The following is a 22,679-nucleotide window of genomic DNA, read 5'->3' as shown; positions in this document are numbered from 1 at the left end:
TTTTCTTCAGTACTTCTCCAAGCTCTTTGTTCTTGTTGGCATTATAACTGTTTACCCTGACATGCCAGAGATCTGCTCTTTAAAAATTAAAAAGGTTTCATTACAGCTCTGTTTGCTTTTTACCATTCTGTTTAATATAAACTGGGTCAGCTTGAGATATTCAATCCAAAGCCACTTCTGTATCATGGGTGCTGGGTGAAAACTCATCTCAATAGGCACAATTCTGATAGTTGAACCCCAAAAAAAGTAAATCCAAAGTAAGAGATGTGGAGATCTCTACAGATGGTTGAGAGGTGGAGGATTGGAGCTGGAGGTACCTCCCTGTCAGTGGTGGAATCAAGGGAAGTACTGGAAAACAAGATTTTGTCCTCATGCTTGTGGAAACCATTGAAATCTCACCAGTAGTGGAAAACCTCACTTGTCTGCTACCTGTGCTGCTTCATGGGGAGCGTTCTGATGTGGATAAAGTTCTTCTGGCTGTCCAGTCCATAAGACCAAAGAGCCAGAAGCCCAGCTCATTCCAGCTGTCTGAGAGGCTGCAGGATAAGGCTTGAAGAAACTGAGGGAGCTTGGCTGGCAGAGGATGAAATCTACAGCAGTGATCAATGACAGCTGTATTGGTAATGAGTCTTAGCAAGGATTTGCCATGTTATCTGCCAAGCAGGTTCCCTGCGTGCCCTCACACTCATCTCAAAGTTGGTTACTCTCCAGTAAGAAAGAAATGGGCTGTTAAAATACCTCTGGTCTCTGATTCTGCTCCAGTTTTCTCTCTTGATGAAAATGATTTTAATGTTCATTTTCTGAAAGAAGTGGGTCAAAGCTGGGACATACCTGTTAAGATGAGCACAAAAGCAGGCTGGTCCACAAGCTCTTTCTCTCCCTGCCACAGTTGTGTTGCAGCCTAAGGATCGTGTAGGTAATGGTTTTTTTCTACCCCTCAGACACATGTAAGTACTTTTTACTGGGCAAGGCTGATGGTTGCTATATTAACAGACAGAGGGATAAGAAACCCAAACAAAACCCACTGTGTTTGTTAACTGCTGTAAATGGGATGGAGGGGGAAGGCAGAGCTGTAATGTAGGTGTGTGGCCATAACGTGGCTGATGGCGACTTCTGGCTCAGACTGAAGTGCTGAGTTTGGACTCTTGGAAGAGAGATCATGTGTTGGTCTTTGGGCAGTGCTGAGGGTGTGGGCCTGGCAGTACCTTTGAGTGATAAATAATCAATATTTGAGTGATGGCAGCAATGCTTTGTACTGACCCTTGGCAAGTGATAGGAAACTGGCCTTACTACCAAAAGGCCACCCTCTGCTCCCACACAAAATGCCCTCTGGAAGCAGAGAACAAGCGTCACTGCTCTGTTGTTATGTTTTTGGGGACAGTGCCAGGGGTATTTCAGAGTGTATGAATGCTAGCAGTTCCTTTTGGGAAGAGGGGAGTTCCTGCTCTGGGAGTTACAGGGAGAAAATATTAAATTAGAGCCTGTATGGAAAACTTTGGCAAATAGAGGGTTTTCACCTGATACTTGCCTCAGAGCCACTATTACCTCAGACTAGAGTCCCTACACAGTTATACTAATCTCATCAGTTTGGCTCCAGAACTGCACCTCATTCTCTATAAACTCACAGTAGCTGCCGTCGCTTCTGGAAGAATGTGCCCTGAATGCTTTCAGTGAGCTCGTTCTCTTCTTCATTATGCTCTGCCTGCACTGGTGCAGGACCAGCCACATGGCTACTTTGCCTCCTTCTGCCTATAGGCCCAATTCACCTTGGTTGTTTAGCAAGATACCTTCTTTTGGTCCCTCTCTGGGGTTCCCATGGCAAACAGCAGGGATGTGTGCTTCAGGTTTCATTGTCGTGTGTAAGCTCACACAGCATAGCTTACTCCCAGATGCCCTTCTTTGCAGGGAGAATGACCTGGCTTGATTATGGTGCTAGTGCAATTTTCTGCTCTTAGCAGGCAGGTTAATTACAGTGTATTTCCCTGTAGTCCCATCTTCAAACCTTTTCCAGTAACTCAGGTGGAAGAATGATAAGCCCACACAAGGAGAAGATCCAGTGGGAGGAATAAATATTTCTTATCTCTGGTCCCAAGATGCTGTTGGCCCACATGGTGTACCTTCCTTGGCTTTGCCTAATTCATTCTGATGATTGATACCTGGAGTGACACGTCCACCTGGGGTTTGGCTTACTCTGGTCGACGTCTCCTTCACCATTTGCTCTCATCTGAGTTGTTGCAGTGGCTTCTAAGGGGTTTCTTGCCCAAGTGTGTCTTACCCTGACCAGTGATTGTACCTCCCTTCAGAAAACCAGCAAGTGGATTTCAGCATGCATCTGCACTTAGCTATTTCCTACTGGCAGCAAGCTGTTCTCGCTTGTCCACAGTCAGTGGCATCTAACTTACCCTGCTGCTGAGATTTGTCCTCCAACTTCAGGTCCTAGTGCTTTAAATGGTGTTGAGGAGACCATTGTCCTTACCCAGATATCTCCTCCTGCCTTCAGCTCCTTGTCATATGCCCATTCATTTCCATAGGCACCTGCTATTTATAATTACTGTCTTCATAAAGCACTCTGAAGGTGGTGACTGCTTATTACAGTAAGCATGACAGCCCGTTTGTTCCCATGTGATCCTCAGAGTGGCTGTTTTTGGGGGAACACTGGGTCAGAGGAGAGGTGAGGCAACATGGAGCACAGGGTGACCTCAGGCGTCCCTGACCCTGGTCAGGAGGGCCAGCCAGTTCATAGTACGATAGGAGAGGAGGAGGGGGGAAACTGCAAGAAAACAGGTGTGTCCTGGCACTGACAAGCAATGGCATGGGGGTGGTTAATGCACAAAGGTGGCAGTGCTCCAGCCACAGCCGTTCAGTTTATGCTTGGCCATATCTGGCTGAGATGCTGAGAATCGTTTTTGACCTGCTGGGGTTTCTGTAATCTCTGTTTTTCTTGATGACTTTGCAAAAGTTTCAGAGACCCCATAGAATATTTCCATCTCTGTAACCCTGACCTCTCCCAGGCTTTGTGCTGCTGACAGGATTTGGTACCCCAGGGTAGACAAACACCCCAAACTGAAATTGTGGATTTGTATTTGTCCCAGAGGCACTGAGGAGTGATTCCCCTCTGTACCAGAGCACGTTCAACATCCAGGATTTTGGTCCAGTGTCTTGTTTCTACTTTCCCCTTGGCATGAGTTGAGGTTGAAAAGAAAAACCACAACAACCTCTTGGCTTGGCCTTCAAAATGGAAGGGGAATCTTCCTTCAAGGGTGCTGGCTGCTAGGCCTCACTGCTTTAGTGAGGGAAATTCACTGTGGAGAAATACCCTTCAGCCCAGACCCTCGTAAGGCTTGGAGGACCCTTTTATCTCGTGGGGGACCTCAAAAAGAACTTGCATATGGGCAGGCCAAGAATTTGTATAGCCTGAGAGAGCAAAGACCCAGAACTCACACTCCAGAGAGGAAGGAGAAGAAACCCCTTTCCTCAGAGAACAGATATGTAAAAAAACCCCCCTGGTTTCTTCTAGGCTAGTCTTGTTGTAAATCTTGAAATTCTTTAGCTTGATGCTAAGTTACATAACTGTGTGTAAGAGAAGATAGTCACAAACATACACTTTGTCAGATTCCAGATTATTAAACTGATTAAACGCATTCCAAGTCATTAGACTGATGTCATTAAACTGCAAAAAGTAACTGGTTGTCACCCTGCTCATAAGGGACGTTACCTGGTGGGCATGTACATATGGATGTTAAGGTACATAAGAAGTGGAATGGAAAATTATTTTACAACTTCTAATCCCACTGCCAATTGGAAAACTGTGTGAAATTAGTCACCCCAGCTCAGAAGCTGGAGGGAATTGAGAAACTGCCTAGGAAACTGAACAAGTCCCTGGAAAATGCTCCTAAGAGGAGAGATTGAAGAAATGGAAGTTACTTGTGGTAAATGGGAAACTGTAGGGTTTGTGATATGAAATAATGAACAATCTAGAGAAAGAAAATAATGATTTATGAGGTGCCCTGATAGTAATGTGAAAGCTCCAGGAAATCAAGGAGGATTATTTGAAACTGATAATATGAATACTTTTCACGTACTGTGATTAATTAGTCCGTGAATCTTGCTTTCAAACTTCAAAGCCCAGCAGTATTCCCAAATGGCTTGGCATTCTTGTGAATAAGACTACCCAGTGTATTTATAGTATGTGTTCAGAAGTTGCAGAGTTTTAAAACTTTGTGGTTTTGTTAAGGCCTATCTCAGTGCAAGGGCTTAACACAGGCAAACATTTGTCTCAGCTACTTGTCTTCTCTGAGACTTCTGGTCCAGAAAGGATGCAACAGCTTCAAGAAAAAAGGTGTTCAAATGTGAATGTGTCCTGTCTGTGAAGATCTGGGAGCCTTGCAGTCTTAAGGTGCCTCCTCAGTTCTCTCAAACACCCTTGAAGTGATTAAAAGAATGCTCACAGAATCGTAGGATGGTTTGGGTTGGAAAGGACCCTGAAGTTCCCCTCTTGTTCCGTACCCCTGCATGGGCAGGGACACTTTCCACTAGACCAGGTTGCTCAAAGCCCCATCCAACCTGGCTTGGTGGGTCTCCTGGAACTCTGACTGCTCTTCCAGTACAGAGTCAAGGATCATCCCTGTTTGCCCTCCTTTTTTTTCTCTAGTCAATAGGTCTCTGTAGCACAACATCCTCAGCAGAAGACCTTGGTTAATCCAGGGTTATCAGATTTAGTTTACCCTTAATGCTCTGTTGAGCCCAGTCATTCCAAGCCTAATTAGCACATGAGCTGTCTTGTGGAGTGATATTCTAAAATAAACTGTCCTGAATAGAGCTTTACAAACTGAGCTTGGTTTGGGTTGCCAGCCCCTACAAGGGATATATTTCCCTCTCAGAAGGAAAGTATGTGTAATCATTAGGAGTGCCTGGTCTGCTTCATAAGTATTTTATTAAGGTTCTGGCTTGCCTTTTGTTAGTTTTGCTGCTTGGAAAATATTCTGTTATATAAACTAATGCTGTGGTTTCATCCAGATCCTCTTGAGTTCTGCCTTGCTGCCAGCCATGTGAACATACAAACACACCCACACATCAAGAGGGCACTTGGAGAGAGGTTGGTAATCAGACCAAGGATCTGGGAATACTCTTGTACTTCAGCAGAACGAAAATCTTGGCACTGAAGATAGGCAAATGCAGTAGAAAATATGATCCTCTCCCTGCCCTAGCCCAAGGATAAGCAGTGAAGTTAAATATCCCTATGTTCAAAAGTACTGACAGATAACTACTAGTGTGGCATGTAATTTGGTGTGGAAGGCACTGGTTCAGGAAGTTACAAGCTCTAAAAATTTGTGGGAATTCCAAAAGGGACACTGAGGGATGATTGTATAGTCTCCTAAATTTCTATGGGAAGGTTATGAAACCTGCTTTGCAATGTGAACTATCCCAAATGAAGGAGGCTGCTTGTGACTGGGTAGTCTCATGATGGCCCAAGGATTTGTTCCTACATCAGACAATTCTTGTCTCATCATCCCGGGAATCATTCTGCCTTTTTTGTTTTTACCCACACTGAACTCTGCTGAAATGAGATTCAGACATGATTGCAGAGGACCTGTTTGTTCAGGTACCTGGCCAAAAAAAGGATCAAGAAATGCACAGTCTTAACAACAATCAGGCAGTTTCCATTTTCAAATCTGAGTGCTACAAGATCTTTTCCTCCAACTGACTTCAAGGGATTGTAAAATCCAGCTTGTGGTCTAAAAGCATTTGGGTATCACTGTTATTACTATATATATATCCATGTATTAATGTATTATATAAATAATGTATTATATATGTATTTTTTTATATATTCATGTATTAATATAAGATAATTAATAATTAACATATATATTATATGTGGTCTTGATATCCTTAAGAAGGCAGGATAAATTTAATGTATTAACTCCTCAGATGCTGCATTTATTGGGCTACTCAACCATTTTGCTTTGTACAATGCTATCACCCCAAATCAGGGAGTTGCCAGCATCCAGACCATTGTGTATTCCTGCCTTGGAGATGCAGAAAATGTCTTCCTGTGTATCCAGGCATTTCTTCTAGTCTTGGTAGAACAGCCTAGGGCTAGGAAGGGTTAAAGTCTCCTGCAGCCTTAGCAGGAGTCAGCTGTTGGTCGCAGCTGCTGGTTGAAAAACCATTTAGATGTGCATCGTGGAAGAGAAACATCTAGTAAAGCAGGCTGCTGCTGGGATGTGTTCTGTTTGTGCCCGATTTTGGCGCTCCTGATTTGTTTGCGCGCAGTGTGCGTTAAATTCTGTGTAGGATTGCATCATTTAATACAGCTCCGCAGACGCAGGCATTCAGACTGCCTGGCAGATCTGATGTCCATCATTCCTAGGTGATGCCGTACCTGTGCTGCTTCTCCTGCTTACTGGGATGTGGCAGCAAAGCATTGCAGCACTGCAGGCTGAAAATAATCCTGGTGGTGCTTTTTGACATCACTAACTGCTTTATTTACAGTGGCTTCTGGGGTGATATTTTGTTATTTCAAGAGCTTGGCCTGGCTGTGGTTTTACTTGACTCCCCTGTAGCCATCTTTGCTGCCTGTTCTGCTGTCACAATGCGTGAGGTTGTACATCTGCAATCCACCATCTCAGAAATGTTTGGTTTTCACTTGATAGTGAGTAATTCCTGCATATGTGGCACTCTGGGCTGAAGAGACAGTAAACATCATTTTACAGCCTCTTTTTACTGAGTTATCTTAAGACTGAGTTCCTTATTTGTCAGGCTTTTTCAAGTGGTCACTGATGCTTTTGTCTTGTAAGGAGGGGTTTTTTTTCTTGCAGGGATTGTTTTGCAGCTGTGATTCCTGTAATGCATAGTCTGGACAGAAGTGCAATATCAGTTTTAATCTGCACAGAAAGGAAGCAATAGGGAAGATATGCAGCCATGGAGTGGCTGGAGTCTGTATGGATGTGCTGAGCTGTACTGCAGCAAGATCTTGTTCACAGTGAAGACAGGCTTTCTTTGGCCATCTTAGGACTTAGCTCATCTTTTTTCCACAAGTCATGAATGTGGTAGAGGATGTAGGACTACTTGAGGTAGAGCTGGCCTTGTGTGCCTTTTTTGTGCAGATGAAGATTGCTCCTGAAATTATCCTCTCATAAGCTCTGGATAAGTAGGTCATCTGCTTTGCTATGGTCTGGCAATATGTTGCCTGAAGCCAGATTCTAGTAAGGGTTAGGGAAGAAAATCCAATGCAAGTGATTTGTCACTTCACTTTGAGAGCTCTTTCCAAAGGGTGGTGCAGGGTTGTGTGAACTGATAGATGCTAGTAACCAAGGCGACCATGACCCACAGCTGAAGTGCAAAGAGTAGATTTATCCCATCACCTTACTGGTTGTGAGGTTTCAAAACCAGATGGATACACATACCCTGCTAAACTTATTCCACCCTAGGAGGAGCCAAAAGCACATGGGCCCATTCCCCGGCCTCAGCATCTCAAAGGGCCTTGCCCATGTGCAATGCTTCATAGTTCTGTGCTTTCTGTAACCTCCAAGCTTCTTACCTCTCTTTCTCACAGCAGGGAGGCCCAAACCTGTGAAGAATGATGTTTTAAGTCATTGACAGGATTCTGTTGTCTTCTACAGAAATTCCATTTCTCAAAGCAAACACAATACATGAAATTTCCCGCACTGAATATTCTTAGCATCTCCCAGCTACCAGGTCACCTTGAGTGAAAACAACTGTGTTTTTCCTCCTCACTAAATTTTCCACTTTCAAGCCTTTTCTCCCTGCAGTGGTGTGATTCTTGGGGTGTTCTGTGCAGGGCCAGGAGTTGGACTTGATGATCCTGATGGGTCCCTTCCAATTCTGCATATTCTGTGATTCTGTGATTCTAATTATAGGGATGCTACAGATCCCCAGCAAGCCCAGAAATCTCCAGTGCTGTTGAGAGTATTTCCATCCATATGAAGCATCTGTGTCCTCTCCACTTCATGACATTATCTCAGGAGCCTTCACCCCTGCGGTGGACACCTGAGCAAGAGCAGCTGCTCATTCACCATTGCACGTAGCCAGTTTTGCCACCCTGTGCAGGCACAGGTCAGAGAGCTGGCATTGATTCCTGAAGCTGAGCTGAGTTTGATGCCTGGCTCCCTCAGCCAAACACTCCATTCCCCGCCTCCCATGGCTGTTGTGGTGGAGATTTTTGAGCTCACAGCTCCCAGGCATAGAAGTTGGTGGGAAAACCTTCAGTCCAGACTTCTGCTGGCTTTGACTCAGGTTCACCCACAGCTGCTGGCTGTGGTTTTGTCCCCACTCAGCTGCAGCTGCTGGTTCCTGGGGCCCTCAGTTGGGCAGGTCAGTAGAAGGAACACATTGATGAGGCAGCCAGCTGACAGTCCTGCTTTGCCATAAATCATAGAAGCATAAAATGTCTTGGGTTGGAAGGGACCTTAAAGGTAATTTAATTCCAACCTTCTTGCCATGGACAGGGAAGCCACCCATTAGGTCAGGCTCACTAGGCCCTAACCAAAGCTGTGCAGTTAGGGAGGGGTAGTCTTGGCATCTTTGGATACTGAGTGTGCCCAGAAATTTCATATGCTTACAAGATTTTCTTTCCTTCTGCGTGGGTTCCTGAGTGCTCTGGTCACCCTGCAACCCCCGACTCCAGCACCCAGGCAGATGCACGTTTCAGAATGGAATTGTGTGATTTCTGCTGTTGTAAGATCTTCAGGAAGCTTTCAGATTGCTCAGGCAGAAAGATGCTATACAAGCATAGTCCCTCCTCCTCCTGCTGCTGCTGCTACTAGAGTGTCTGTGATAAGAAAGGATTTACTGTGTCTGCAGTTTAATTCAGCAGCAATTTCTGTGTGATATGAACAGCTAGAAACATCAGTCTTTTTCTTCTCTGTGGATTCGCATAAAGTAATTAGGAGCATATGTGCTGGGGGCTGGGGCAGGGAGGAGGAGGAGGAGGAGCAGGTTCCATCCCAAAGCACCTCAGTGGATGCTCTGAGTCATGGCCTGTAAATGGCTCTTGCCGAGTGCCACATGCCAGATGATGAGTCACAGAGCAAGGGAACACAGAAATGGGAGAAACTGGTTGGGTCACTGTTCTGGCTCCTGTGTTAGCTGGTATAGATCTGCTGCTTGAGCTATTTCTGTTGTCTTGTGTAACTCTAAATGCACAGAGCAGCTGGGGCTTCTTGTCCTCTGACTGGGAGGCAGTACCTGCCTCACACTGGTTATGTCATCATCAGGAATACACACGCTACACCTATTGCTTAGTTCTGTGTGTGCTGGTGACTCCTTGTCCCTGACCCATGCAGCTCCTTTCTGCCAGCAGCACAAGGGCTGTGACTGACGGTCACATGCTGCAGTTTCCATTTGGAACACATCATAATCCTATATAGTTCTGGGATGTAATGATACATTAATCATGGGCTTAGTCAGGCTGTCCTGGAAACCACTGGAAAAAGCCCTGGCTAAGGCAGGGCTTTGTGGAAAGAAAAGGGAAGTGGTCTTTTCAGGAATCACTGCACAACACCACAAGAGGAACCAACCTGAGCTGAGGCAGAAGTTTAGGAAATATTTAGTCTTTCTATTTTTCTGCAGCTCCCTTTAAACATAAAGGGCTGGAATATTCATCCTGGGAGCATGTAGACCAGCCTGACTATGCTCCCTGTCCCCTGAGGCAGGGAAGGAGAGCTGGAGGTTTAGGATGAGTAAAACAACTAGCATTTCCTTTTATACCTTTTCTTTCATTAAACGCACTGGATGATTTAATAAAGTATATAATGAAGGTGTGAATTTGACAGAGATGTAATAGCTGGCAAGAAAGAAACAGGTATCCAAACAAATACCACTAACTAGACCCATCATGCAACAACTTACAGGCTTCCTCATCTCCACCCTCTGCTTATTCATTCCCATGGTTCAGGACCATCCCCAGGCCACTCACCCCATCCCACTCACCCCATCCTCTTCTCTGATGCTGCTCCCTGAATGTCCTCCAGTTTCCTGGAGTTTTCCTGTTAAGTTTTTTTTTTAAACCATCCAGTGCTTTTTGGTAGCTTTTGGAGTGGCAGAGCCAGGGCAGGGATAAACTGCAGGATTGGTGCTGGATACAGTGAGCCCTGAGATCCCCCACACTGTCCGAAGGGTGGCTTTCAGTTTGGATTAATCCCCCAGCCCTTTTGCCTGGAGGTGGACATACAGGGAGTAAACTGAATATATTGCTCCCTGTGGGGCAAAGAGGAGATGTCTGTATGGTGCATGTGTCTGCAAGATCACACAAACCATTGCTTTTTGAAGCATTTCTGCTGGTGCTTGTTTTGCAGGGTTTTGGGTGGTTTCTTCAGGCATGTTAATGCAAATGCGCTGTGGGAGTCAGGGGTTAACATGGAACAACCCTCAAAGAACAAGCAGCTCTATTACAAAAGAATTTTTTCTGCTTCTTCTACGAAACTGAATGCCTAGCTTTTAACCCTGTTTTTGCATATTTCACCCTTGAGTGACATGATGAATTTTGTTCCCTCTGAGGAAGGTGATGATGACAGTGAAACCATAGCCATACAGAAAGAGTCAGCAACAACCCTCACAGTTAAAGGTTTCCTTTGGACACTCAATTCCATAGATGAAGTGACTGAGGTTTGTAGAAAGAATAATCTGTTCAGAAAAGGCATCCTCCAAAAAGTCTCCAGCTGACAGTTCTGATGATGTTGCTCCTGCTTCTTCATCCTCTGTGCTCTATGTGCAGTCTTTTTGCATTAAAATCACATTTATGTCTTATATCTCAGCATGTCTCCTCCAATGTATTACATTTTATGAGGAAGCCTGTGTTACTGAGCTGAACCCTGTTGCCCCACATGTGTACAGGGGACAGCTCTGAGAAGAGTGGGGTATTAAGGGTTCAGCTTTAGAACTCCGAAATTTTGGTTGGAGCCATAACAGAGATCAGAGTATGCCTGGAGGTGTGCAACCGTAACTCATCAGCTCTTGGAGGCAATTGCAGGCAGGTCTGGTGACTTCTGCATCTTCTCAGCAGTGTTGCAGAGGCAGAAGCTTGTACCCAAGGAGCCATGACCACCTTTAAATTAGCACAGTGTCCTCAGTCTTAGAGGTATGACAGGAGAGGGATTTGAGGGCCTCTGTGTAGTGGTCAGCAAGGACTTAGAAGGCACGAAGTGCAGAGCCCAAAAGATTCTGCATGCTCCTGTTACCTGCAGCATGGTGCCTCCTCTCTAAAGCACAGATGTGACCTGGTAGGTGGCTCTCAGATCAGTGCTGAACCATCCTTTGTTGCTCAGCACTCACCTGCTTTTTACCTAGAGCTTTGCTGCAGCTAAGGAGTTTTTGTTGCGTATATTCATTTCCACGGGGATGCAATCATTCATGAGCAGTTCCATACCAAATGTAGCTGTATCGCAAAAAGCCATTCTGTCTGCTCCGTATTATCCTGGTTGGAATGAAGCATCCACAGTCTGGCCCTCACCTTCTCCAGGTAATCCTTAGCACCTCAAGGAAGAGCTCCCTGAATAAACAACCCGTATCTGCCATGTTGCAGCAGAAGGTGTCAGTATGGAGAAGGCAAGAATTCTGACATTTGAAAATAAAATGGCTGATGTACAGACGTGTCTAGAGTTGTGGTGCTCCCTGCATGCCTCCCTGCCTTGCACTGCCATTACATGCTGTTCTAGGCTGGATGCTGTGTTTGTTTTTGTGTGTGTAGCATTGAGCTGGATTCAGCACAATGATAAGAAGAATGAACTGGTTGGCAAAAAAGGTTCAGGTATGAACTGCCTATCCACATCTGCAAATTTCCTGTTGCAAAAGGGGAGTGAGGGCTTTACAAAGAGCTGATGAAAACCAGCAAAATCTAAAACTAGTCTGCTTGCTGCATTTTATTCCCCAGTGTCAATCCCAGCGTAGCAGACCCTGAGTAGGAAGAGGAAGGATATTTCTTCAGTCTTCCAGAATAAGGAAGGGTCAACTAATGGTGCAGCCAGGGAGGATAATCTGGTGCTGGGAACTGAATAATCCTTGTGCTGGCAGTGCCATTGCCAGCCTCTCTGCACCCCTAAGTCCAGAGGATGGCAGGAGGTGTTGCAAGGGAGAGAAATGGAGTAGCTATGGCACAAATGTCCTGCCTATCCCTAGAGAAGCCATCAGAATGTCTCCTGGCAGGAGCTGTCTGCATGTCACCTGTGATCCTGCACCTCAGAGCCTGGTGCAGGGAGCAGGCTGTGGGTGCAGGCAGGATGGGCAGCCGTCTGCTGCAGCATCTGTGGCAGCCGGTGAATCACAGCCCACCCGGGGAGCCTGTGCTGCCGCCGGAGCCAGAGAGCTGGGCAGAGCTGCGTGTTGCAGCCAGAGCACGGGAGAGACAGATGGAAAATGGCTGCATGTCAGCTCTGACATTTTGCTGTCAAAGTCAAAGTGTGTCTGTGCAAGCCTTGTCCTCCCACAGCAGCTTCTGCACTGACGTGAATTGTGTGCGGGGCTTGTCAGCAGATGGATGCTGGTGCTGGGAGCCTGCTCCAAGCAGCCATTTCCCAGAGGCAGCAGAGACCTGGTGCTTCAGCAATGGGCTGTGCTGCCATCATTGTCTGTATCCTCAAAATGATGCTTTTCAGGTGGTTGCATAGTGGCAGCACTCGAAATACAGCATAGCCTGGTGGAGAGGTGTGATCTGAGCATTACAGTCAGATACAAGAGCAGTAACAAAGGCAGGGGTGGGCTACATGAGTACACAGGCACTGGGGGACCAGCTTTTTTCCCAAAATGCTTGTGAGGCAGGGGCGGGGAGACAGGATAAGCTTCTGCTGAGTTAACTAGAAATAAACTCAGATAAACTCAGACCTCCTGCTGTGCCATCACTGGTGCACAAGGTCCAAATTGGGGCATGAACACCACTCCAGCAAGTGTGTGTGTCTATGTGTGCTCTAGGCTCAGGGTCAGGAGCTGCTGTTATCCACAGTGGCTCTTGAGCAATGGGATCTTAGGAATCCTTGATGAAAAAAAGCTGTCCCCCAGGATCTAGGCTGAGTACAGATCAGCCTCTGTGGCAGCAGCTGTGGGAAAGGAGCCAAAAGCTTGTAAGACAGAGGAGTCACTGAAAGGGGTGTAAAGGTTGATAGAGGTTTTAGGTAGACTAAGGTGAGGGAGAGAGTTTAGGGTTGCACAATTAATAGTCCAGTTGGATGTGGTCCAAGTGGTCCAGGTGATTTCTCTTCTTCAGAGCCTAAACCTGGATGAAACATGCCAGGAGAAGCAGACATGTAGGTGAGAGTCCTGGCCATGTAAGTCTCTGGCAGCATGTACCAGAAGGCCTGTCTGTTCTCTGACACTGGTGTCAGCATTAACTTTCGCATTATTGGGAGTTTACTGTAAACATTAGCTCTGTTTCCATCTTTGTAGTTTTATTTCCTGCCAGCATCATCCTGTGTCTGTGAGATGCACTACTGTGCGTGGGAGGAAAGTACTTCTTTTGATCATTTCTATCATCTTCTAATTGCTATTCTTACACCTTGAGGCTGAAAGAAGTTAAGTTCCTGATGTTTCTGTGTAGCTGTCTCATTGCTTAAGCTCTTGTTCTAACTTCACTTAACCCACATTTCTTAGTTTCCCTCCTGGGCTCCCATGTGCCTTTGCAGGTCTGCTCCAAATCCATTATCACCTCACAGTCACAAATGCTGGGGTAAGGTAGGCAAAATCCACTGTACATACCACTTTCTGGAGTCTGAAGGTCAGTGATGGAGTCCTGGAGTCCAGAACAGGATCCAAGGATGCACTTTTCAGGGTGCACTGAGCACTGAGGATGCCTGGATGAGTTACAGGATGTGTAATGCTGACCGAGGGTGCTTAGGCCAAGATTTTCAGGGCAAGTGGTAGATCTGTGAGAGCACTAGGTCATTTTTTAATCTCTCAGACTCATCCTGGATCACTGCTGTCTTTTGTGGATTCTCCCTCTCCTTGCTGCCTTAGCTACCCACCCATACACTTGTCTGTGTTGGATTATCTGATATGTAGAAGGGAAGGGAGGAGGAAAACTCCCTGCAGACTGTGCTGGAGGTGCTTGTAGGCTGGACTTCTGGGTTAGGTGAGGAGGGAGAAGTGAGTTTGTCCTTTGCTATCCCACGTCAAGTGCTGGTGAACATCTACAAGAAAAGATGAAGAGGCACTTTTGACACAAGCCGAGAGTGACAGGACAACGGGGAAAGGCTTTAAACTGAAAGGTGGCATGTTTAGATTAGATCTTAGGAAGAAATTCTTTACTCTGAGGGTAGAGAGGCACTGGAATGGATTCCTCAGAGAAATTGTTGATGCCCAGTTGTTGACGCTGGGAGTGGCTCAAGGCCAGGTTGGATGGGGCTTTGCGCAACCCGGTCCCAGGGAAGGTGTCCCTGCCCATGGCAGGGGGGTTGGAACAAGATGTTCTTTAAGGTCCCTTCAGTCCAAACCGTTTTGTTATTCTGCTGGCTCTACGAGAACCTGCTATTTAGTGAACACAGGGAGAGTGGGGCTCTTAGTGCCCTGCCTGTGCAGTACCCTGCCTATATGGTTGCCTATCCTGGGACTGTGGCAGTCACACTGTTGTGAAGTACAGCAGGTAATAAGATAAGCAAGTAAATGCCACAGATAATGTGGCAGAGAGATATGAATCCCTCACAGACCACAGGAGGGACCAGTTTGAGCTGAGGCTTCACCATCAGCAAAACGTCAGCAAAAGCCAGTGGGCTGTATGGGACCTCTTTGACCGATGCCTGTGCCTCCCCATGGCCCCAGTGAAGTCATCCACTCCTTTTCACTGGAGAGGCCCTTGTGTGCATAAGTAGTTGCATACTTTGGCATGTTCCTCTGGCACCATTAAAAGGGCTCAAGACCTCATGGGGTCTCCTGGATTTTGGAGAGGAATGACTGTTGCTGCTTTTCCGTTTTAGTCTGCTCCTGCTTTCCAGTCTGCCTGGACTTTTGTGTGTCTGTTGCAGGACCTTGCTGTGCTTGGTTCTTGAAGGAAAGCAAAGATGTTCAATCCAGTGTGAGAAGATAGACTGCTCTCACCAGAGTGCAGTGCTTGACTTCATACCCTGTACTGTTTTCCTGTGAGCACACAGTGCCATCTGCAGTGAGGTCTTTGTTTGGCCCAAAGCCTGTACAGCCCTTTGGCCACTTGACTGAAATCAGTTACTCTCTTCAGGTAACTTTGAGAGGGGTCAGGTGGAATCACAAGTGTTGTCCCAGGAGCCTGCATAGAGGGTGACATATTTGTTTTACATTGTGATGGTTTGTTTCCCAGAAGAAGGACCTCGTGCTCAGGTACTTGTGCTGACAAGAAACCAGTCTGTTTGATCCTTGTCAACACATGGAATCTTCACTCAAACCAAGGATGCTTTAAATAGTCACTGCCTTTCCCGAGAGGTGACTTCCTTTGTGATTTTGTCTCTCTGTAGGTATCTGAATTCCCTCATGAGAAGTGTCCTCCCTGCCTCTCATGTGCAGCCCTACCTGTTCGTGGGTGGTACCAGCTTCACTGATGCCCTGAAGAGTATTCCTCACCATGGATAGTCCTCCCAAACTGACTGGTGAGACGCTGATTGTCCATCACATTCCCCTGGTGCATTGCCAGGTCCCCGATAGACAGTGCTGCTCCGTGAGCAAAAGGACCAACCCCTTCTGCCAGCCAGAGCTCAGCATTACTCGGACCTCTGCCCTTCCAGACAGAGACCTCTCACAGACTGACTCCTTGGTGTACAGCAGCTTTCTCCAGACCTCTGAAACCTCAGCAGAGGCCTCAGACAAAAAAGAAAGAAAAGCGAGGGATCTGATTGTCCCTAGTGTCAGTAAGAGACACAACCCTTTCCTGCTGAGTGAGGGTGAAGACCTCACCATTTTTGGGGATGACTTGGGTCAAAAATCTTTCCACCTTCACAACTCACTCGTCGATGGCAAACCTCCCTTCAGTCTGCAGGATCTGGCCTTGCCCCCTTTCCACCTCCACGACTCCAACCACATTGTGAAATCCTGGAATATGGCCAGCCGGTCTGGTGTGGTGGATGGGCAAGAGGACAAACTCAGCAGTGACAACATCCAGAAGAGGAACAACGCAAACAGGTGCCACCAGGCCTCAGAACGCATGGAGCTGGATGAATGCAGCTGCCATCGTGGCAGCTCCTCCAACTTCTCCTTTGACAGTGGTGACCAGGAGTGGAACCAGAACACAGGTGAATCACTGCGGAATCAGGACGCCCTGCACAGGACATGCAGTTGTTCCAGCTCGGAGATCCAGCACTGTCGCTGCTACAGTTCATCAAGTCAGTCTGAAGTGATTGACCAACAGATGGGCTACATCAGTGACTCTTCTTGCAACAGCTCTGATGGGGTCCTGGTGAACTTCAGTGCTCTCTACAACAAAATGAATGGCCAATCTCAATCCAACCTCAATTCAGCTAACCTGTCCTGTGACTCTTCCTTCTGCAGCCACTCAGACACAGGAGCTTTTTACCTGGATTTACATTCATCACCCACTGAATCCAAGATGTCTTGTGAGTCGCATAACCCAGAGAGTTCGGGGAAGGTGTGTGGGTGTCAACACTCCTCCTCACCCGTCCTCGATGCTAACTGCAACTCCTACCACCTCCACTGTGAGCCTTGCACGTCAGAGAGCTCAGACCTCACTGCTTGCTTCCAGAGCCAAGCACGGCTTGTTGTGGCTACTCAGAATTACTATAAGTTAGTCACGTGTGACTTGTCTTCCCAGTCATCCCCCAGCCCTGCGGGATCTTCCATAACTAGCTGCTCAGAAGACCAGACCAAGGGTAGCCCAGCCCAGCCCACAGAATACTATCTCTTTAGAAGGCCTGACCTGAGACAAGAGGAAGGCAACGTAGAGTGCAGTGAAGAGGAGCCAAAGGGAGATTCCAGCCAGAACATGATTGAGGGTCAGGTCTATGTTAATGTGTCACCACCGAACCTCAACACAAGCCGGCAGCGCTCCAGGAGCTATGATCAGAACCTGGACAGGAGTCCTGGCAGCAGGCTGGGCTCCTTGGAGCGCATGGTGAGCTGTCCAGTCAAGCTGAGTGAAAGTCCAGCAATACCCATCCAGAGCTCTCCCCCCAAGAGGGTGACATCGTTCGCTGAACTGGCTAAAGGACGGAAAAAGAACAGCACCTCCCCACCGCTCCGCTCTAGTGGTGATTCTTCCCTGGAGTTCTCTCCAATCCCTGAGACTCAGCGGGATTGCCCAACCTTCCTTGAAGAAAGAGCTCGGCGCAGCCAAAGTCTTCCACCCATGCCCTTCATCCACGGCCTGAACCGGAGCTGCGAGGGCTTCTGTTTGAATCCTGCTTTTGGGGACAGCCAGGCTTTGTGTTCCACCAAAGACTCGCTCTCCAGTGAGAAGGTCCCCAGTGGGCATGGGGCAGGTGAGCAAGCCCCTCTCTCCCTGCTGACGGAGGCAGATGCCAGCTTCTCGGGTGGCTCTGCCAGTGGCCACGGACAAAAAGATGTTAGAGCCCGAGCAGACGGTAAGGAGCCAAACTAGGCAGAAGGGATAAGTAAAAAGGAAGGCAGCTCTTTGGGATATGAGGGGAGCAGCAGGGGAACCTGCATGGTGATAGGAAACCAGTGCCTGTGCAGTTTGGTTCCTGGCCTACCAGTCCCTGGGACAAAGCCTTGCTGTGCTCATTTCAGTCTCATATCAGTGTACGTGTCTTGTCTCTGTATTTCTAAAGCCTCCTGAGGTTTTGTTCAAACCTTTCATACCACGTGAGCGAGGACATGGCATTAGCACTGAGAGAGTCTGTGCAGCTTGAAGGGTTGTATCCCTTGCAGGGAATTTACTGTGCTTGTCCATAAGAATCACCTGCCCTTAGCTCCTAAGACAGAGATGTGAAGATGCCCAGTAGAGTCATAGTCACAGCCTTTCTTCTTTGGAGCTATTTGGGGCAGAAGTGGAGAAGGAAGAGGCATAGCCAGCAATCTTCTCTCCATGCAGGTTCAGGAAGCTCACACAGGTTCTGCTAGGACTTACAGTGTGAGTCCTTAAGAGTCTAGCCTGTGTGTCTCTGCTGGAATATCCTGGTCACGCCCTCCACAGTGCTGTGGATTGCAGCAAAGGTTCCCATGGAGAGCCTTTGTCACAGTTACCTCTGTAGGGACTCCTGTAATATGTGAGTTGTTTCCCACCTTGATATTGCTGTCACTTGTCCTCGTGAGGAAGCTGTGTGACACTCCCTTCAGAGGTATGGTGATTTCTCCAGCATTGTGGGAGACCTGTCTCTGCCCTAGGCAGGTCTTACACCTGCTTCACAGGTAGAAGCCCTTCTAAAATGCCTCTGACCAGACCACTGCAGTAAATAGCCCCTACCATGTCAAAAACCAGACTGTCTCCATTTAATGTCCTCAAAAATTTTGGCAGGAGGTAAGAACATGTGGTTTATTGCCATGTCAGGGGTGGGAGAAATTTTGGCCCTTGGAGCAAAAGATTTTTAGTTATTGTCCTGTTTGTTTATTGAGCCTTGAGTGTGTGCTTGGTTTGGGATGGCAGGTCTCTACAGGGAGAGGGCAGCATGGGAGCAGCCCTCTTAGCTTCAGAGGGAGGGCTTGGAAGGAGCAGGCCCTGCTCAGGCAGGAGGGGGCAGACAGGAGCTTTCGGGGTAATACATCCCAGCAGTTGCTGCCCACCACTCCAATGGGGTCCCTCCCTCTGCACTGTGACAGCAAGGCAGGCATTAGGGCTGTGCAGGAGGCTTCTGCCTGCAGCTGGAGATGGACATGTATCTGCCTTGCTGCAGCCCAGAGCAGCATGCAAGCCCAGAATCTCTGAGAGGGACTAGAGGGAAAGCAAGCCCTGCTAAAAGCTGGCTACAGGGAGAAAGGTCTGGAGCACCCCACAGACACTGGGTAACACCAGGGCTGATCAGGGATCTCAGTCAGCCCCATGTGTGTAACCAGTGCTGTGTGTGTTCTGCACTGAACGCACAGTGTGTCACAGCTGTCTCCCTCAGGATGTTTGTGGCCCCATCAGGAGCTGGAGGCATGTACACATGGAGATCAGCCCACTACACTCCCTCAGGACATCCCAGTACATCATTTGCTGGAGTAGACTGGTGCTTTCCGGGGTTGGAGGCATGATGCTGGGTGTGTCCTGCTAAGGTCTGGTAGAGGCAGGGGGATGAAGGAAGCTCTGTGTTCCAAAGCGGGGACAGTTACAGGAGAAAGAAGAGGGAGGGAGAAGGGGAAGCAGGCAGCCTTTGCAACAGCACCAGTATGTTGCGATGTGGGATGCAGAGCTGCAGTGCTATTGCATGTAATGCTTTGTGCTGGGCTGGGCAAGTCTGCAGTGCATGTGGGAGGGGACAGTCAGATCCTTTCAGATAGGAAATCTGACTGTACCACAAAGTGTTGGGCCTTGACTTTGTGGTACTGCTTGGGCAGAGGCAGCTCAAGGGCAGGCACCTCACACCATGGCTTTGTGCTGTCCAGGGGGCAAGGCATTGGGAAAGGATGTGAAGCTGGTGACCCTACCAGGACAGACAAGCTCCTGGTGCAGTGCTCTGCTCTTCCAGACAGCTGGAAACTCTGCATTTGGGGCCACATATGTTTATCTTGCCAGCTCTTGGTGTGCATAACCAGTTCAGATTTGAACCAGTCTGTAACTGGCCTCTAGCTCACCCTTTTCCTTCTGCAACAGAGAGCACATTCCCTTTTGCCTGCAATCTGCTTGGCTGGCGATGATTGTCGCTCTGCCTGTCCTCACACTTTCTTCCCCTTTCTCTCTCTGAAGGTGGTGGCACAGACAGCAAGCCTGTAGTACGCTACAGCAAGGACCAGCGTCCCACAACGCTGCCCATCCAGCCCTTTGTTTTTCAGCACCATTTCAGCAAGCCACCCAAGGCACGTGCCCTGCACAGCCATTTTGCCTCCAGCCTTTCCCAGCTCTACAGCTTGTCCAGCAACCGGTCTGCCAGCCAGCAGATCTCCAGTTCCCAGTCCTCGGCCTTGGCCACCTCGGCAGAGCGGGCGGCGGTGGCGGGGAGCCAAGCCCATGGCATGCTCGTGACCCAGCGCTCAGCAGACGGAGCTGCCTCGCGCAGTGATGGGGGCATCAAGAAGCCTGGCCCCGAAACAACCCGTCCGTCCCCTCTGGGCAGTTACTCCCCCGTGCGGTGCAACATGCCTTTCTTCCAAAGCGTGGACTCCTCTTCCTCGCCCACCGCAGAGAGAGCTGAAGACAGCCAGCCCCCCAGAAGCAGGTCTTGCCCCATCTCTGCCAACCTGCTTCCCACGAGGTCATCCCCTGCTGTCAGTGCCATGCAGCCCTCCAAAGCCACCAAAGCTGACACCCTGAGGCAAAAGGAGAACCCCAAGCTGATTCTCAAGAAGGAGGTCCCGCTGGAGCCAAGCCCACCACTCTCCGAGTACCGACTCCACAGTGGGTCCCTCCCGCCCCTCTCGGTGGGTGGCCTGTCCATGAGCAGAGTAGGAGGCCATGCAGATTCCCACTGGAGAAGTGGCAGTGAAGCCAGCAGCTCTGGTCCCCTGAGCAGCATGGGAATACGGCCTGTCAATGGTAGGTACCCATCCTCCAGGACCTGCTAGTCTGGAGCGTCTCCAGCTCCCTACAGCCATGGCTGCTCCCTATAGTACCACCATTTCTTACAGCCACAGACCAGGGTAAAATTGCATCCGGGTGCTGGAGGAAGACCTACGCTAAGAGCATGTCCATCCAGTCCCAACTCCTACACCGTGTTTCCAGAGAGGGCAGTGTGGGCTGCTGGTCTTACAGCACCCCATGCCAGGTGCTTGCACCCCAAACCTGCTGCCTCTATGCCTGCAGCCATGAGGGCATGCAAGCTCCTGGCCTGCTGTGCCAGGCAGCGGCCTCCACTTGTCCTCATGTGCGTGTGCTAATGTCCTGAAATGCTGCTGGACCTCTGAGTAATGTGCTGTCTCTCTTTCTCTGTCCTCCTTCTTTCTCTTCTTCTCTCTTCCTGTTTCCCGTCTGCATCCTCCCGTGTGCTCTCGTCGTCCTGTCTGGTGCTCACTGCCCGTGGCATCCCAGCGAACCACCTCTCCCCCCAAGCGCTGAAGTGGCGGGAGTACAGGCGGAGGAACCCCTTGGGTCTGGACCGCGTTTCGGGGCTGCCCAGCTTAGCAGGCAGCCTGGACAGGAGGCAGCAAGAGCCTCGGCTGAACCGGGGCAACCCCATCTTTGAGCTGCCTGGCGCTCTCAGCACCAGCCATTTCCACTGCAAGCTGAACGGTGCGCACCACCTTTCTGCTGGGGGTTCTTGGGAGGTGACCTTGGGACTCGGGCTCAGTTTCCTTGGGGCTCAGGTTAAGCTTGGATTCATCACTGCTCTGCCTGCTCAGAGCAGGAGGGATGATACATCCATTCACAGTGGGGCTGGAGGGTTCAAGAAGAAGGTGAAAATTGCTTCACTGGTTCAAATCTTTGTGGAGCCTCCCTCTTGCGTGAGGTGAGAGCAGTCACGTCCAGCTCTGAGCTGGATTGAAGGGCAAAGTGAATGGCGCAAGAGCACATTTAGACCTCAAGAAATGCTCCTGGGCTGTGGCCAGACTGTAGTTTGTCTCACACAGGAGTTGGGGGGGCCCTTGGAGATCTCGGGTCTGGCCCCACAGTGCCTGACCATCTGCCCCAGCCCACACTGAGCTGTAGCTTTCACGGGGCAGCTGACAACACTAAAGCCTTTATGGGACTCTATCTTCTCCACGCTTTGCCCTTAAGGTCTTCCCTGTCCTCCAAAACCGCTGCAGGAAGGGCTGACAGGGGCAGGCTGCTTTTGACTGAGCCTCCAAGAGTCCTGTGGGGAGAGCAGTGTCATCTGTCTGTGAGAGGGAGAGCATCTACAGGCTAGTCTCAAGCCATGGAGGGAATTCCTCAAAGCCTTATACCTCACTCTGCCAACACAAACAGTTTCTCAATCCTTTCTTCAAGGGAAGATGCATACCCCAGAGTCAAACAGATGGAAGTCAAGCACATGGGAGAACTCCTATGGATGTCACTCACCCCTTGAAAACAGAAGCCATCCCAGAGGACAGGCAGCAAACATAGTAGCTTCTTGTCTGTGGGTGCCTGTGTGTGACAAGTAATGATTTTCTCTGTGCTGACTCCTGCCCTGCTTGCAGCAGCTTGGAGACTGGTGCAGCAAGGTTTCCCTTAGCCCCAGCCCATGAGACTGAGCCTCCCACGGCATCTTCCAGAGCCCCTGGGCCCCCAGTCAAGCTGGAGATGGATACTGGGAAGGTGATGGGGATCAACTGTTCAGGCACACATTGCAAACCAGTGCTGGGGCAGGAACAAGCCTGTGGCCTTGCTGTCCCAGCAGAGGACAGGCTGGCACGAAGACTGCTGCTGGTGCAGGTTGCTTCTGGGAAAAGCAAACAACATGAAAGAGGCTTTGGTGTGAGGGATTGGGGCTGATCCTTGTCCCCTCTGTGTTGTCCCCACAGGACAGTCTATGAGGCAACTCCAGCTTACCTACAATGACTTTTTCCCTGACTACTTCTCGCTAGCAGAGAAACCTCCTGCTGAGTTCTGCCTCTCCCCAGATGGCAACACAGAGTCCATCTCCATCGACTTGCTGCAGAAGAAGGGTGAGTCCATGCATCTGCGGTGGACCGTGCAATGTGCCACAGAGTGTGCTTGAGCTGCTTGTGCCAGGAAATACGAT

The 22,679-nt window shown here is 48.9% G+C and overlaps 1 protein-coding gene across 9 annotated transcripts in view; it reads left to right on the top strand.

The window, feature by feature from the left end:
• RUSC2 (RUN and SH3 domain containing 2) overlaps positions 1-22,679 on the top strand; it is a 62,282-nt gene that overhangs the window by 28,366 nt on the left and 11,237 nt on the right. For 7 of the 9 annotated variants that reach the window (XM_048290556.1, XM_048290559.1, XM_048290553.1 and 4 more), the window contains 4 exons: positions 15,432-17,507; positions 19,769-20,554; positions 21,047-21,247; positions 22,459-22,602. In XM_048290556.1, the coding sequence (XP_048146513.1) occupies positions 15,539-17,507; positions 19,769-20,554; positions 21,047-21,247; positions 22,459-22,602 (3,100 nt within the window). In that variant the 5' untranslated portion in view covers positions 15,432-15,538. The remainder of the gene's footprint in view (positions 1-15,431; positions 17,508-19,768; positions 20,555-21,046; positions 21,248-22,458; positions 22,603-22,679) is intronic. The other 2 variants (XM_048290561.1, XM_048290562.1) reach the window with 2 other exon arrangements.

This window comes from Corvus hawaiiensis, chromosome Z, assembly GCF_020740725.1.
Source record: "Corvus hawaiiensis isolate bCorHaw1 chromosome Z, bCorHaw1.pri.cur, whole genome shotgun sequence".
NCBI classification, from domain to species: domain Eukaryota; kingdom Metazoa; phylum Chordata; class Aves; order Passeriformes; family Corvidae; genus Corvus; species Corvus hawaiiensis.
Note: the sequence above shows the minus strand (reverse complement) of the source record. Positions and strands in the feature narration are given on the sequence as shown.